At 44.1% G+C, this 17,060-nt stretch overlaps 1 protein-coding gene across 1 annotated transcript in view; it reads left to right on the top strand.

The window, feature by feature from the left end:
* The window catches only part of Pcsk6 (proprotein convertase subtilisin/kexin type 6), a 197,901-nt gene that overhangs the window by 117,142 nt on the left and 63,699 nt on the right, over window positions 1-17,060 (top strand). The window contains exons 10-12 of the mRNA XM_029554306.1: window positions 1,652-1,755; window positions 5,140-5,257; window positions 16,420-16,608. Coding sequence (XP_029410166.1) covers window positions 1,652-1,755; window positions 5,140-5,257; window positions 16,420-16,608 — 411 coding nt within the window. The remainder of the gene's footprint in view (window positions 1-1,651; window positions 1,756-5,139; window positions 5,258-16,419; window positions 16,609-17,060) is intronic.

The following is a 17,060-nucleotide window of genomic DNA, read 5'->3' as shown; positions in this document are numbered from 1 at the left end:
GCTTTGAACTCACAGAGATCCACCTGCCTCTGCCTCCCAACTGCTGGGACTACAGGCGTGCACCACCACGCCTGGCAGATTTAATTTTTTAAAATAGTTTATTTATTTTATGTGTGTGAGTGTATTGCCTGCATGTATGTGAGTGCACCCGTGTGGTGCAGTACTGCAGAGGTCAGAAGAGGGCGTCGGATTCCCCTGGAACTGGAGTTAAGGATGGTTCGCAGCTGCCATGTGGGTGATGGGAATCGAACCTGGGTCTTCTGCAAGAGCAGTCAATGCTCTTAACCACTAACTCACCTCTCCAGCCCCAAGATTTAATGTTTTTAAAGGGACGCAGTAGATGCTCATTTGTTCTCAGCTAATGTTCTGATCAATGGAAACATCATTTGGATATGTATCCATTTAGTAAGATATGTTTAAGTATTTTTTGGTTGAACTGTGGGTGGAACCATGAACCTGTATTTCAAGCTTTTCACTCAGCTGTTAGTTTCACACACAGAAATAAATTCCTAACGTAATGGTGAGTCAGATGTAGCTTTGCATGAACTGTATTTAAAGCAGCCTTGCAGAAGGCTTGTGTATTCAAAGATCCAGATTCCATAACAGTTAATGCTGTATGGAAGACAGGAGTGGGGAAACACTATTCTTGCCAAATTCAAGTTGCCATAGAATATAAAATGCACCCTTTATGTACCTGAAAAACCACAAGTGCTATAAATGCAGTCTGTTTCTGTTTCTTAGTTTTGTAATTATTGTAGAGTTCTTTTAAACTAAGAGTTATTTAGATTAAAAAATTACAATTAGACTATCCAGGATCATGTTCAACAACCCCAGATGATGTAGTGTGGTCCTGATTGCTATGGACAGAGGGGTTATAAGAGTAAGCCTGATTTCAGAGGTGCTTAAAAGGTAGGCAAGGGGCTGAAGAGATGGCTCAGCCATTAACAGCACTGGCTGCTCTTGCAGAGGACCTGGGTTCAGTTCCCAGAACCCACGTATTGGCTAACAACCATCTATAATTCCAGTTCCAGGGGATCCAGTGCCCTTTTCTGACCTTTGTGGGCATTGTAGGACACGGATGTACTTACATACATGCAGGCAGTGCACTCATACACACAAAATATAAATAAGAAAGTATTTCTTTACAAAAGAATTTTTAAAAGGTGAGCAAATGGATCTTTGGCTACAAGAAATATGGTCCTTGGCTGACATTGGTGGCCACCTGTTCTTTGATGGCATGTTCTATTGTGCACCAAAAGGGAGTGTAAGTTTAGAATTCTTACAAGTTTTAGTCTGTGGGTCTCCATAGAAGAAAATCCAATCTATTATACCTTTGTGTGTGATGATGAAGAGTGCTCCAAATACTTGATAAGCATTTACAGTGACATTAAAAGTTTTCTTCTCCCTGCTTCCAAAGTGCCCTGTAAAACCCATGTGAAGCTTGGCAGCCAAGCTAGGTGTCTTGTGCCTGTGGGTTTCAGATCTTTTGAATGCTCCTTGCTTAGGGTTCAATTTCTGGAAACCATTTCTTGTGAAATGAACCCTTGTGGAGATATGCAGGTTCAACTTTGGGCTGGCTCCCAGTACTTCCTCAGAATGGCCTACCTGCCCAGTGCCATTGACTTTAGTGGTCTGTGCTGTGTCATTGCAGCAACCAGTTAACCTGGAGGGATGTGCAGCACCTGCTAGTGAAGACATCGCGGCCAGCCCACCTGAAGGCAAGCGACTGGAAAGTCAACGGCGCTGGGCATAAAGGTGCGGGGGCTCCTGGTGGGCTGGATGAAACCCTTTGGTGACCCTTGAGAAAGCCCGAAATAACATTCATTTTTATCACTGTGTGTCACAAGAATTAAAAATTGCGGGGCTGGAGAGATGGCTCAGCAGTTAAGAACACTGTTCTTGCAGAAGACCTGGGTTTGAATCCCAGCACCTACATGGCAGCTAACAACTGTCTGTAACCTCAGTTCCAGGGAATCCAACAGCCTCTTCTGTCTTCTGCCAGCATTGCAGGACATGGGTGCACTTTCCTACATGCAGGCAATACATGCATACACATAAAATAAAAAATAAATAAAAATATTTTTAAAATGCAGGGCTGGAGAGGTGGCTCAGCAGTTAAGAACACTGACTGTTCTTGCAGAAGACCTGGGTTTGAACCCCAGCACCCACATGGCAGCTAACAACTGTCTGTAACTCCAGTTCCAGGGGATCCGACAGCCTCTTCTGTCCTCCACGGGCATTGAACGACATGGGTGCACTTACCTACATGCAGTCAATATACATATATACATAAAATAAAAATAATAAAATATTTTTTAAAAGAATTAAAAATGCATTTGCCATAAAATAAAAATAATAAAATATTTTTTAAAAGGGGGCGGGGCTGGAGAGATGACTCAGCGGTTAAGAGCACTGACTGCTCTTGCAGAGGACCTGGGTTCGATTCTCAGCACCCACGTGGCAGCTACGAACCATCCTTAACTCCAGTTTCAGGGGAATCCGAAGCCCTCTTCTGACCTCTGCAGCACTACATGACACGAAGGCAATACACTCATACACATAAAATAAAAATAATAAGATATTTTTTTAAAAATGCATTTGCAAACCAATTGCTGCTAGATGAGGAAGAGCTGACCTTCCTAAAACAAAGACCTCTAGATAGGCTGACTAGATTCACCGGATGGACAAGTAGTGGGGAATGGCTGGGGGTGCCAACACCACAGCAGACAGTAGCAGGGATATCAGAGTATAAGGGTTCTAGTGGGGGGAGGGAGGCTATGGGAGGGTGCCATCTGGGAAATGGGTGTATAGTTGAACAAGATGCTTTGGGATATTCTGTGTGATATACACACACAAAATAAATCAACAGATTTTTAAAAATGTATTATATTTGAGGAGGAAGCATAAAAATTTACGTCATGTTAATTAGTAGAGGTAATAAACATTACCATTGAAATCTACCCAATGACTTTATATCCATACACGGGTGCCAAGGATCCAAGTGCAACCGATTATGACTAGTAATAATCAGATACATACAGATTAGAGATGCATGCGCCAACATCTCAGTGTTAGTAGCAAAAACAATGAGTCTTTCTGTATGAAACAGTATATTTTAAAATGAAACAGATATTTTTTAAAGGTTAAAAACTCATTCAGTTTTATGTCTTACAGGGTTTATACTGAGTTCAATATTGTATAACTCTATTAGTTCAACAGTGAACCTAAAAATTTTATGGCCACTTTTGAAAGAGATGTATCTTTGCTCTGGAAACTGTTATTGAGTATATCAAAGCTGTAGTGATATGCTTCTTCTAAAAAAAAATTTAAAAAATAAATTTAAAAAAATGCATTTGTACTGCTTAAGCTTAAAGTTTCCTGGAGCACACCTTGTACGAAGGGATAGCCCTGGAGTCCCTGGATGGAGTCCGGGTCCCTAAATGCCTTGACTTTTGCCATAAGCAGAGACCACTTGAACCAGGGTTTATTTAATAGTTCACTTCTTGTTTTTTATTTTTGCTTTTTCATAAAGAAGTATAATTTACTAAACAACTTTACATCTAGGAATGGTGGAATGTATCTGTGATCCTAGCAGGCAGATCATGAGTTCCCAGCCAGCCTGGGCTACACAACAAGGCCATATTAAAAAAGAACTTTATTATCTAGTTAATGGTAGATTTGAACATGTAGTTTGTACACACACACACACACACACACACACACACACACACACACACATGAGCCAGGTGCATGGCCTATCATCTCAGAATTGGGGAAGATGAGTTTGAAGATAGTGAGTTCATGTATCAAAAACAAAAAACAAAAACCTAAGGGCTGGGGATGTAGATTGGTAGTAGAGTGTTTGCCAAGCGTGTACAAGGCCCTGAATTGGATCTTCTGTAACATACATACATACACACACACACACACACAGATGTACACATACACATATATACACAGAAACACATACACAGACACGTGTACACACATATACACACGGAGACATACAAACATGCACAGCACAGACATACACACATACACACGTTACTTTCTAACTCTAAATTTGCTGCTGGCCAGTTGCTATTTATAAAAGTAATTAATGGCACACAGAGCCTCTGCCCCCAGCCCAGCACACTACAAAACATCACTCCATGGTCAGGACTCTGATAGCCCAGGTATTTAGAGTCTCTGCATCAGGAAATTATGAGAAACTTGAAAATACTTCTGTCGGCCACAGTATGTTAGGGAGAATTTTTCCCTTCTCTGGAAGCTCAGTTTCAACTATTTTGACTCTCAGCCTGATATTGCTATCTGTAAATGGAGGTCAAGCATTGTTGCTGTGAATGACAGGACATTCCTTTGAATAAGGAGGCCATTGACTGGGTCTCCTACATCTTTGCAGATGGTGGCAGTGTGCTGTAACAAGAGCTCCCCTGCATTTCAATTTTGACCTAATTAAATAGGAAAATAGATTGTATCAGGTCTCGACCTTGCCTCTGAAATTAAACTGAAACTCTTCTCCCTTGGTCAAGTTAAATACTGGATCAAGCAGGTCCTACAAGCGTTCTTGCCTGTGTGCTATGCTCTTCTGCTTGCCTTGAGCACTGTGGGACTCAGTAGAGAAAGAAAATGATATTTTTGTTGTGTTTATTACACATCATAGTCATTTGTCTGATTTTCTTGGGTTGGGGTGTTAGCATGTGCACATGCACTGGGAATCAAATCCAGGGTCTCGCACAGGCTAGGCATGTGCTTACCAATGAACGACACCTTGGGCTCTGAGGTTTTCGATTGTGTTTCTCTTGTCTAGTCTAAGTTTCAGGGGCACACATACTGACAGGTCCTTCTAATATAAAGAAACCTGATCTTGTCGACTCAAAGGAAGTCCTGGACTATCTTCTCCTACTGCCCCAAAGTGTGACACATGTCTGGCCAACCCTCGTAAGTGAAAGGAGTTTAGTTCAGAGGGTGTAGGTGGACCCCTGAGTAGCTCCCAAAGGGACCCGTCTGCACTCTGGGTTCTGGGATCTTGAGGTGACATAGCTGCTGTGTGCTTCTGGGACCTGCAGAGTCGGGGAGCAGCCTTGCTCTCTTCCCAGGGAGACAGGAGAGCTGGCTCTGAAGGCCCTGTTTTTTCAGTTAGCCATCTGTATGGATTTGGTTTGGTGGATGCCGAAGCTCTCGTTCTGGAGGCAAGGAAGTGGACAGCAGTACCATCCCAGCACATGTGCGTGGCCACTGCAGACAAGAGGCCCAGGTAAGGTTCTGCTCCAACAACCAGTGACTTCAAAGACACATGAGACCTTGCTGTACAGGAAGGAAGGGTGGGGCAGTGTTTAAGCCTGGATTCCTGTGCCCACAGACAGGAGCACATATGTGTATATGCAGGGTAGTGCCACCTGCATGTGCCTGAATTTTGTGTTAGGAGTTGTGCAGCTGGGAAAAGATGCACCAGATCTGTGACTGTTTCGAGGCCTCATTCCCTTTTGCAAGAGATTATGCCATTATAGGGTCCTGTTCCTCAGCCTGAATCTTTTGGCCTGGAATTGGAAAGTCTCATCCATAAGGTTTAGCATTTCCAAGTAGACCAGAGATCTGCCTGCCCAGGTTGTATAACCAGAGGAACAGCCACAAGAGTCCTTTCTGTCTCACCCACTAGAGGTTGTTGCTGTGACCTTAGCCCAGCCCTCTGCCCTAGAGCCACAGTGTTAACAAGAGAAGCAGCAGGCTCTGCCTTTTCTCTTTTGCAGACTGGGTTATTAGGGCTCATACAGACTGCATAGCAGCACTGTATTACTTTTATCAGACCCCATAAACCTTCTTAAGAATTAAGCACTGGAATGTTTAAATAAGTCTAGAGCAGTGGGTTGCAGGACCCTGATTTCATCCCCTTTCCCTGTGTTATCCTTTGGAGGATGTTTTTCTAAACCACCTACATGTGTTTGTAATGCAAGTCAGATGGAGAAGAAACCCACTTCATTCAAAAATCAGATGTGCTTTCTAAGAAAGTGAACATGATGTTTTGTTACCTTTGGAAAATAATATGATTGAATAAGATTTGATGAAGCAATTAGCAGGACTGGAGATATAGCTCTGGCAGATCACCTGCCTAGCCTATGCAAAGCCCTGGGTTCGATGCCCAGCACTGAAAAACAAAAGATAAAACGGGCAGGGGAGATGGTTCAGTAAAATGCCTGCCACACAAGTATGAGAACCTGAGTTTGGATCCCCAGCACCCACATAGCAAGCTGGGTGTGGCAGCACGTTTGTAACCTTGGCACTGGAGATGGAGACAAGAAGATCCTCAGACCAGCTGGCCAGCTAGTCTGGCCAATCAGTGAGCACTGGGTTCAATGTAAGGCCGTGTATCAAAAGATGAAGTGGAGAGGGATAGTGGAAACAGCTATGTCAACCTCTGGCCTCCACATGTGCATGTGTGGCCCGCCCCAATATGTACTGTAGGCACGCACACACACACACACACACACAGAGAGAGAGAGAGAGAGAGAGAGAGAGAGAGAGAGAGAGAATGACAATGAGAATGATACAGTGCTTAAAATCACCTCTTCCATGAATATGTCTGCCTCTTACATGAGGTCTACTCTTTTGCCACAAAATGTTGTGTTTCTTGAGCATATCTTAACAAGTATTTGCTTCATGAATAACCACTGAAGGATCTTTCAAAATATGACATTTCCATCCTGTGGCTAATTGCACCAACTGACCACCTGGCCATCATTCTAAGGCCTGTCAGCCAGCAGGCAGTTCTCATTGATGGTTTCCTGGTTTCTTCTAAAGAGCGTCAGTGCTAAACTTAAGGAAGCAAGAGGTGCTGTAAGATAAAGGAGGCCTTTGCCTGCACTGGCTTTGTCTACTAGAAACTGCCTGCAGTTCAGGCCATGAGCATCGGTGAGGCTAGCTCAGCTCCTGCTGGGATTCTTGACCTGCAGGGCTGCCCACTTCCCTCCCGCCCAGCCAGGGCGGCTCCTGAATGAAGCATTCTTCTCCTGCCAGAAATCTGTTTAAGATGGTAGAGTGGTGCCTAGGTGGCGAGTGGTTGTTTTTATTTTTATTTTATTTTGTTTTTTGAAAGCACACAAAGTCTAGACAGCATAGGTTAAGGGAACCCACCATAACATACAGTGTAACATTGTTCTTGTCCTTTGAGGAACATAAGGACCCTACAAACTGCAAGAGAGAGGGCAAGAATCAGACTTCTGTTTCTAAAGGAAAATCATCTTTCCCTTTTGCCATTTCTGACTCTGTCTGGAATTTTCAGCCAGCCTGTCTCAGACCAGCCTGACTCCACCACTCAATTGTTCCTAAGGACAGGCAGGCCTTCAGAGAGAGTGGTGTCACCATGGGGTAGGGGGCAGATACCTCCTCTCCATCAGTGCATCTCATCTCCTAGGGACCTACAGTTTGGGAGGTCAGTCATCAGTACCAGGGCTGCTAACCCCAGGCCCCCAGTTGCTTGCTTCCCTCACCCAGCTTTGCCCCAGCTGTGATCACCTGCCTTAAAAGGGACAGGAAGAGTCCCATGTCTCTTGATCTTACCTTCCTGAGCTGACGACTCTCTCTGCCTCCCTCTGGCTTCTTCCTCTCACAGTGGAATCTCAGGTCTTTATGTCTCAAATCTGGCCTTAACTGCTTCCTGTGTGTGTGTGAGAGAGAGAGAGACAGATTGATTCTCTACCATCTCTGTGAATACTTGTGTATATTGCTTGGGGCACATTTACCTGCCTTTCCTCTTGTTTAAAAGAAATGCTACTCTGGTATGACCAAAGGTCAAAGGACTATGTTCACTGGACATTAAGTCTGGGACCTAGAAGGCATTATGGCCACACCTGCTGTGTCTTCTGTGATGTTGTGTTGGTCCTGAATTAGAGGGGCTAGGGCGTTAGAGCATTCATCCCTCTACTCACGTGTAAGGACAGTGACCCCTGCCCTAGTCCTAAGGGAGAGACCTCTTTCTCCTGAATGGGACACCATAGCACTAGTACTTAGTAGTCCCTGGCATCCTTCTGTTGAGCTCTTTTCTCCAGTGTTTCTCAGGCTTATGCTCCACAGCCCCTGAATGATGCTGAGTCTGAAAGAAGCAAGGAGGCTGACAAGAGGGTTAATGAAGGCTGTAGTGTATGGGCCCCAACTGTGATGACAGTCACAACAGATGCAACCTCCTGTTCCCATGAGGAAGCTATCCTGGGTTCTCTGCAATCTAAGGAGACATCATCCCTGGTATGGGAAAGAACCAGCCAAAGGGGACCCTGAATGAGACACTGGCATTTCTAACCTGGACACTGCGTGTCTAGAGGCATTGGCCTTTAGCCCGTTTCTGCATCTACTTGATAGATAAGTAGAAGTTCCTTGGGGTGAGAAGGTCAGAGTAGCCATTAGGAAAGAGGACCACAGGGAGGGTGGGCATATATGAAGACCAAAGGACCAGAACCTCTGCTCTGAGGCACTGCTAGACCTTGCTGAGGAGACTTTATAGCCTGTCCCCCCACCCTCCAGGGGCCACAGCATAAGACTGTCATGGACAGTGTTCCACAGATGCTAACTCCAAATGCAAGAACAAGGGAAAATCACTTGAATCTAAGGGCAAGTAAAAGAATGTCTTGAGAATCCTCCAGGCAGCTCCAGTTGAAAACACTAGCAGGCCGGGATCCCTGCTGTGATATTTAGGCACACGTAGGTTAAAGACACCCTTGCCTACTCTTGGGTGCAAGTAGTTTTAATCTGTTTAGAGCCTTTCTTCCATGAAAGGATGGTAAATAGGATCATAACCAATAACTTTTGAATCTGTATGTTCACTTTTGTTCAAGTGAAAAAAAAATCAAGCTCAGTATAACTCCTTTGAAAAAGAGGCTCAACTATTAAAATCTTACTTTTCTTATTGGATTTTTCTAGCCAGTACTTCCCTACTTAAAAAAAAAGTCCAGGCTCCCTATCTAGAAGCTTTTGAGAGGGAACCTTTGAGAGCTATCAAAGTGCCCGAAAACAAATCCTGAATCCATCTCGAGTCCAGCCTTGGCAGACAAAAGAAAAATGAGGAGGAACCCAATAGAGGGATGCTTTTGGAAACTCTCATCAAAAAACTCCAGTGGATTCTGATATGAACATTTGAAATTTGCCCTGTTCTTTTTTCTGGTACCCTGTCTAGAGCTTGTAATGCTAACTACTCTTGCCTTTACTTCTCCTTCACATCTCCTATCCACCAGTCAAGGACTTTCTTTTCTCCCTACAGATAAGAGTTATGCAATTTGGGAGTCTTTTAGATAGACCCATTGAAGGGGTACCCCAATTGTCTCACCCTGCGTCCCCATTCAGCATGGAAGAAGCCAGAGTGGTCTGTATCCCAATTCCCTATCGGCAATTTGGGTAACCTCTTCAGAGGATGGTGTGATAAGAATAGGAGGTAGGAATTGGCTAGGAAGTTAGGGTAAAAGTCCCCAAAGAAAAGTAGCCAGTTTCTTGGCTAAAAGTCAAAATGTCCTTGGGCCTCTTAGCAACATACTCTGTTCCAAAGGCCAAAAATGTCAAAGGTATTTGGGACCTCTTATCTAATCCCTAAAAGATTTTAGGGGTACCTCTTCAGAGGGGGGAATGTTAAGAGTAGCAAAAAGTCTCGTTGAAAAAAGAAAAAGAAAGAGTACATGAAGTTATCAGAAAAAAAGTGATGGGGAGATATGGGAGGAGTTGGAAAGGAGAGAGTGGGCATGGATTTGATCAAAACACCTTATATACATGTATGAAATTCTCAATAATTTTTTTTTAAGTTAAAAAAAGTCCAGGCTACTGTGAAACAGTTTATGACCCAGGACTGCCAACCGGTTGGTAGAAGAGCCTTGACAACAATGGAAGAATCAGTTCAGCTTACCCGTGGCTCTTAAGACTTCGCTGTTTCAGGAAATTCCTATTCAGAATTTAGTTCAGTTTGATTTCATCCGTCCTTTTTGTTGTTGTTGTTGTTGTTGTTGTTGTTCTTTTTTCCATATTTGACAAGTTTCCCCTGCCTTTTCTTTCAAGATTTTCTCTCTCCCTCTTACCCTTTGAATATTAAGCGTTATCTGTACAGCAGATAATCTATCCACAAATGTCTAGAAATTTGCTCTAGATTAATTGCATCCTACCTTTTTATCTGATATTTTATTATTTCTGGAATTTCATTAAGCCAGACAGTTTATGATACACACTCTACATAAAAGAACACACAGCTGTGAATGGTGACAGTACATAACCATTATACAGGCACTTTTTGTGCTCCAGGTGTTGCTCAAAGTGCTTTATGTATATTAACTTGTTGAAAATCCCCACTAAGGAAGTATAGTTTGGGCACTGTTTTCATCCCCATTTATAGATGAAGAAACTGAGGCACAAGGAAGTTCAGAAACTGGCCTAGGGCTATGCTGCTGCACAGCTGAGCTTCCACCCCAGCTGCTTGCTCCTCTAGTGGGAACTTGGACCATACAGAAACAAGGTGAATAACCTGCACACCCAAGACTTTTCCTTCCCTCCCTCCATGTCCCCTGCCAGCAGGACCACAGCCTTCAAAGGCAGAAAAGCACCTTAGCTCTGGTAGGCTTCCCCAGTCTTGACCAGTAAAGAACCTAGCAGCCAGCCCCTGGTGGCTCACTGGCATCAAGCAAGCAAAATGCAGGGTCCTGATAGAGGACCTGTGAATTATACACACCTTGGTTTAGCATCTGTCTAGGAAGCTAACAGCCTCCCCCCCACCCCTTGGGCTCTTTCTATGTTTTGCACCTCCCCTCCCCAGCACAGTCTTCCAGGGCATCTGAGTTGAGAACACACCTAAGTACCCAGGAGGTCCTGACCTTGGGTTTCCACTTTGAGAATGTGTGGGTCACTGGGTAGCCCTGCCCTATTGGTAACTACACAGGCTATGACACCTGTTTTACTTCCTGATACCCCTTCAGGCTCTGATGAACTTCAACAATCTGCCCATGTTTCTACAACCCTTGCCCTGCTAGTTTAGTGTTTGAAGAAACCTGTTTTCATCAAGTTGTAAAGGCTACTTCCTTCTAAACTTAGTATTTGAATCAGAATACTACGGTTGTTTCTCATTAGCCATGGTAGTCACGTTACAGAGTGGCCGTAAACACTGAATTAGTGACTCTTGTACCATTGTTCCAGGGGTGGTCCTCTCCTGGCCAGCATGAAGGGTCATGGCTGACACCCCTATACCAAAAAGCAGGTTGACAAGAGAAAAGCATTACAAATTTATTTGCTCATAATTTTATATGACACATGACTGTTAAATTGAAGACACAAAGATGCTGGGCAGGTAATGTATTTTTATACTTAGGTTGAATGAAGCATCAGTGGATATGTTGACGTGTGATGACACAAAAGGTTGTGGTCTAATAGTAACTGAGGGGGCCCAGCAAGGCCTGTCTGAGAAAATTCTTCTCTGCTACTCTGTGCAATTTCTCTCCTCCCATAATGGAGCAAGAACCCATCTGGAGTGGGATCAACTATCAGATGAGGCAGGAGAGAGAAAATGCTCATGGGCAATTCCAACATAGAAAGACAGGGAAGGTTAGAGTTTATATTTTTATTTTAGACTTTGTGACTGGCTTTGGGTAAGGGGAATCTAGACTGTGATCTTCTTAGGGAAGAGAAATTCTGTCCTCCTACCTGCCTTGGGCTGGTAAATGGGAGCAGGAGAAAAGAAGGAAGATTGTCAAAAGAGAGACTTTGGGGTATCGTTTTCTGAACCTCAGGGAGTGTGAGGATAATTCCTTCCAGTCCCTGGTCACATTTTTGTCAGCTGATCAATACAGAAACTTATTGTATGTGTTTCTGTTTACAGATATCTTATTTACTGACCATTGCTGATTCATTAACATTGAACTAAAAGCCTCTAGCCTCACTCATGCCTGAACTGAATTTAGCACATGCGTTTTCCTATATGGCACATTGGTAACCTTCTTGGGCTCAGGAACATTGCACAGCACTTCAGCCCTGTGCTTAGTAGAGAGGGCAGGGAGGGCTTGTAAATAGCAAAAACACCAACAAAAAACCCCACAAAACTGATAAGCACAGCACTACATAAAGTCTAAAATGGAGGCTTGCCTACAGTGTGAGACTGTAACAAAAAGCCAAGCATGGCCTTGGCTGACCTCAGCTGGGACATGCGCTTTGGGTGATGCAGAGATTTTGCTGCTCTGTACATGTCCACAGACGGCCACAAAGTGCCTCAAGTCCAGAAACTGAGTATACAAATAAAGTCTAGTGAGTAAGTAAAAATGCAAAAACAATTTGAATAATGAGAAAAGACTGTAGATTTTATCATCGGTTTTACTGCCCATCAGATTTAATCTCAGACTGTTAGCACTAGACGGAATGTTTAACACCATAGTTCAGTGCCCTCATTTCACATAGGAGAAAAAGGTGTGCCATAAATTTAAACATTATATACCTTTTAGCCCCATTAATTATGGATCACATTGTTTAAATTAGTGTAGAATTGCTTCTTTTTTTATGTCTAATTTTATTTGTAGCCGAAACACTGTGCCATGGTTTGATTCAAAAGTAATTTCACCTAAATGGGCATAGTGGTACATATTTATAATCCCAGTTCTCAAGAGGTAGAAGCAGGAAGATCAGGCGTTCAAGGTCATCTTTAGCTTCCTAGTGAGTCCAAGGCCAGTCTGAGTTATGAGACCCTTTCTCAACATCCCCAGTATATATGCATATCATATATACAAGAAAGAAAATCCCCAGATTAACAAAATGATCTTTACCTCAGACCGTTTTATGAATAACATTCATTCTAGAACATAGATCCAGGAGACAGCTCACTGATTTGCTTTTCTATGGTTGAACTTAATACATGGACAAGCTTCTGTTATAGTGGGCCTCAGCTGGTCAGCTACCCCTCATCCCCCAGCCATATGCATACATCAGAGGCAAGAACTGCTTCCTCCTGATTCTCCTGGCTGTTCTAACATGGTCTCAGAATTGGCTCACGAAAAACAAGGCCTGCCCAGCTCTTGCCCCCAGCCCTGCAGTGTCAAAGGGTCTGGCAGTGCAAATACATAGGTCTGCTGGTGAAGCTGAGTTGGACTAAGGTCTTCAGGGTGGAACTAGAAGTCCTGGCTTGTAATGCCGTCTTGGCTAGAGCAGGGAGATTAACTGGAGAGTGGGGAGGCACCAGCAATAGCCGGTTTCAGCCTGAGCCTCTTCTGTTCTTCCTTGTCACTTGTTTACTTGAAAACATTTACTGTTGACTTTAAAAAAAATTTTATTATTATTTTTTTATGTGTATCGTGTATTGCCTACATGTAGGTAAGTGCACCCATGTCGCGCAATGCCCGCAGAGGACAGAAGAGGCTGTCGGATCCCCTGGGACTGGAGTTACGGACAGTTGTTAGCTCCCATGTGGGTGCTGGGATTCAAACCCCGGTCTTCTGCAAGAGCAACCAGAGTTCTTAACCACTGAGCCATCTCTTCAGCCCCACTGTTGACTTTTAATGTTACTTTGCTACCCTAAGAATCTCAGGAAATTAGGGGAAAATTAGGAGGCCAGGTACTCATGACCTGGGTGGAGATGCCTCTGACTGTGATAAGGGCCACTGTCTCTTGGCTCTCTGCCTCCTGGGAAGGGAGTGGCCCAGAAACTTGAGGATATGCAGAGACCATCTGGAGGATGAATAATTAGTTCTGAAGTGTGGTTCCATGTGAAATGGCATTTTTCAGTCATTAAGGATCTCATCCAAGTTCCCAGTGTCCCTAGCTTAAGCAGAGGCAGGTCCTGTGGGATCCTTTAACTCCTTAAGTTCTGCTGTGGCTCTTGGAAGATGGCTGTGCACAAGACAACAACTTCAGAATTTAATTACAGAAAAACATTTTCAGTTATCTAGGGAACTTTAAGATATTTCAAAATCAATTTTCATGATTAAAGTACAGTTAAACTGTACTGATGTGAGAAAGGTAATCCCTGTGTGTTGTTAAACTTTAAAAATAAATTGCAGTCTACTTGTATTTTCTGTATTATCTTTGCAATGGTTGCAGAATAGGCAATCATTTCCATTAAAGAAAAATCTCTATCCTTTTCATTAACTGTTTTGCTTTCTGTCTTGGAGTTAAGCAAATCTTAAAAGTGATGGCTTTTGATACTTAGCTTCATGATTTCTTGGAGTTTCTGTTTGAAACATAGGACAGTTATAAGTTTGGTTGTCATGACCCATTTCAAACCTTCCTTCTTTTTCTTTTCATAAAGAAATTTAAAGGCCCCTCATTTTGGATGTTAGGTTATTTGTTTCAGCTAAGTAGTGGGAGGGATAACGGTAAGAAGAGGACAACTTGCTTTACTGTCCTTGCAGCACCTAGTGTCTGGCTCCCAGCTCTGCCCCAGAATTTTCAGAAATAAGGTGTCCTGGTACTGAGTGATTTCACAGTTAAGAGATTTCACATAAAAATGAATTGTTACAGTTAGCCTTGCTCCCCAGGCAGACTGGTCCCCATTCCTAAAGGAGAGTAATATTTTGACCAAGGTAGGAGATGCCATTAATTCCTGCAGGGGCCAAGTTGCCCACCAGCCTGCCATCATGATGCAGCAGCAGAATGGCTCCCTGTGGGGTACACCAGCCCAGCTTTCTCTCCCAGCAGCTGGAGTCCCTTAGTGGAAGTCAGTCACATCAAGTCAGAGGCAAGTGATGCCAAGTGTCTTAAATAAGATGTGGTTTTCCTCTAGGTGCAGAGGCTCTGGGCCAGAGCCAGACAGTGAGCGAGGCATTTGGGATTTGGCTGACTCTCCCCTGCTCCTGTTCACTTAAACCCTGTGTCTTATCAGTGGGATTCAGGTTTCCTCAGTAGGATTCTAGGTCTGTTTCTAGAGTGTGGTGATTGCTCCTTCTGCCAGTTAGCAAAAGGCTGGGGTGGGGATGGTGTTCTTAAACTTGCTTGAAACTTGCTTTTGTTTCTTTCTTGCCTTGATCTTGCTATTCTACCCTGGAAAAGTGCTAGAAATGAGGCCATTTCAGGGCTTGGGGGGGGGCACCATATTTCTAAGCTCTAGGGGACCATTAGTGACTCTGTTTCTCTACCTACACTAAGGAGCCTCTTGTCACCAACACAACCAGTTTGCACCTTAGACGCATAGGTGGGGTGGTGCAGAAAGCACTTTACCTGGAGGTGTATGTGGGCCTCTCCGGAACTTTCCACTGTGTTCTGCATCTGCCACAGTTGTGGGGCCCTTGACCAGTAAACCCAGACAGTAAAACTTGGAGAAAGCAATGAAAGAAGCCAGCACCTCTAAATCAGTTTATGGTGCATGGAAAGCATGTTTTCAGATATTTACAGAGTCTCAGGGGAATTACATCACTGTTTCTGTTTTGAATGCTTTCTTATGACTCAGGCCCAGTAGGGCCCAGCCATACAATTCCTAAGAGATACCAAGCATACGTCCTGAGTCTCCCCAGAGTGAAGTACTGCACAATGGGAAAGGCACTCCTGTAGAAAACCCAGCTCGAGCCATGTGGTAGAGAATTACTAATGTGCTGCTGAGTGGCAGTCGAGTCTACCATACTGATTGTTGGGAGGGGACCAGGCTTTTTAAGACTTGAGCCGTTAAAGCAGCTTTTGGGCACAGAGCTTGTATCTACTTTGTGATTCTGAAAACTGATGGAAATGACTCTTGAGTGACTAGAACTGTGCTTGTCCTTAGAGTCTGTCCCCTTTGATAGAAGTGTCCTTAGGTTATGAAGGTACCACCATCTGCTTCTTTCTTGGGGCAAGGGGTTGGCAGGACAGCCAGGAATAGACCAGTTCCAGCAGCTTTGGTCCCCTGATGTGGCTCCACACAAACATCTCTGCAAAGTGACTTGACATAGAGATTGAGGCAGAGGGTTGGAGTCTCAAATTCCAATTCCATCTCTTGGTAGCTGTGTGGTCTTGAGTGCAGTCTTTCTTCCTGGTTGGACTGGATTAATCCTTATAAGCTTTCCCACCAGTGAGTGCCTCATGCTAGTTGTTCTGCTAGGAAATAATTTGCCATTGTTGTTCAGCATGATATCTGTCTTCAAGTCTAGTCTTTGAAACAAAATAGTGGGATGTTAAAACCTTTGGAGATACCAGGCCATTGAGGAAGTGAGCTGGCTATTTGCTCCTTAGAGAAAGTTACCTCCTGAGTGCCAAAGGGCAAGTTCCTGGATACACTGGCTCAAGTTTACATGAGGATCCATAGACAAATTCTGCAACTATAAAGTTTTCTGAAAAGGTAGTCATAATTCAGCATCCTCTGTGGCTCCCTAAGGACTCTGTGACTCTCTAGGGACCCTCAGAACTCAGATGCCACAACAGGCAAGGACCAGACTTGGCCACTGGAGTCTGTGGTCCTTCCTATGTGAGACTGAGACTCAGGTGCCCAGTACTGAACTTGTCCTTCCTCCACAGGAGCATCCCTATAGCACAGGTGCTTCGGACCACAGCTCTGACCAATGCCTGTGCAGACCACTCAGACCAGCGTGTGGTTTACCTGGAACATGTGGTGGTCCGAGTCTCCATCTCACATCCACGCCGGGGAGATCTCCAGATCCACCTGATTTCTCCCTCAGGAACCAAGTCACAACTTTTGGCAAAGAGGTAAGGCCACTCTTCCAGGGATTTGCTCCATATGACAGGGCTGTCCATTTTGGACCTCTATAAGGTACCCTGCACAAGGAAGTAGAGATCCTCATTAGGTCTATAGGCAGTCTCTTTCTTCCTGGAGACCTCTCATATGGACCCACAACCCTGAGAAGCAGATCTTTCAGTCCTGAGTCCTTTCCCAGACCTGGAAAACTTCCATCTTCCAGAAGATATGAACAAGGAGTTGTTGCTTGTTCTGTTTGGTTATTGGGGCAGGAGTGGATTCAGGCTACGTCCTCATTGCTCTTGGAAGTACATTGAAGATCATGACTACCATTCAGGTGGCACTGAGGTAAAAGTACCCCAAGGAGCATTGTTTGTCCATGGGACCATCCCCCATCTGGTTGTAGACTGCCCTCGAATGGCCAGGCATGGACTTGGTGGGGTGCAAGGAAGGTTTCCAGAAT

This window comes from Nannospalax galili, unplaced genomic scaffold (assembly GCF_000622305.1).
Source record: "Nannospalax galili isolate Female #2095 unplaced genomic scaffold, S.galili_v1.0 scaffold124, whole genome shotgun sequence".
Taxonomy (NCBI): Eukaryota; Metazoa; Chordata; class Mammalia; order Rodentia; family Spalacidae; genus Nannospalax; species Nannospalax galili.
This window is presented reverse-complemented; position numbering and strand designations above follow the sequence as displayed.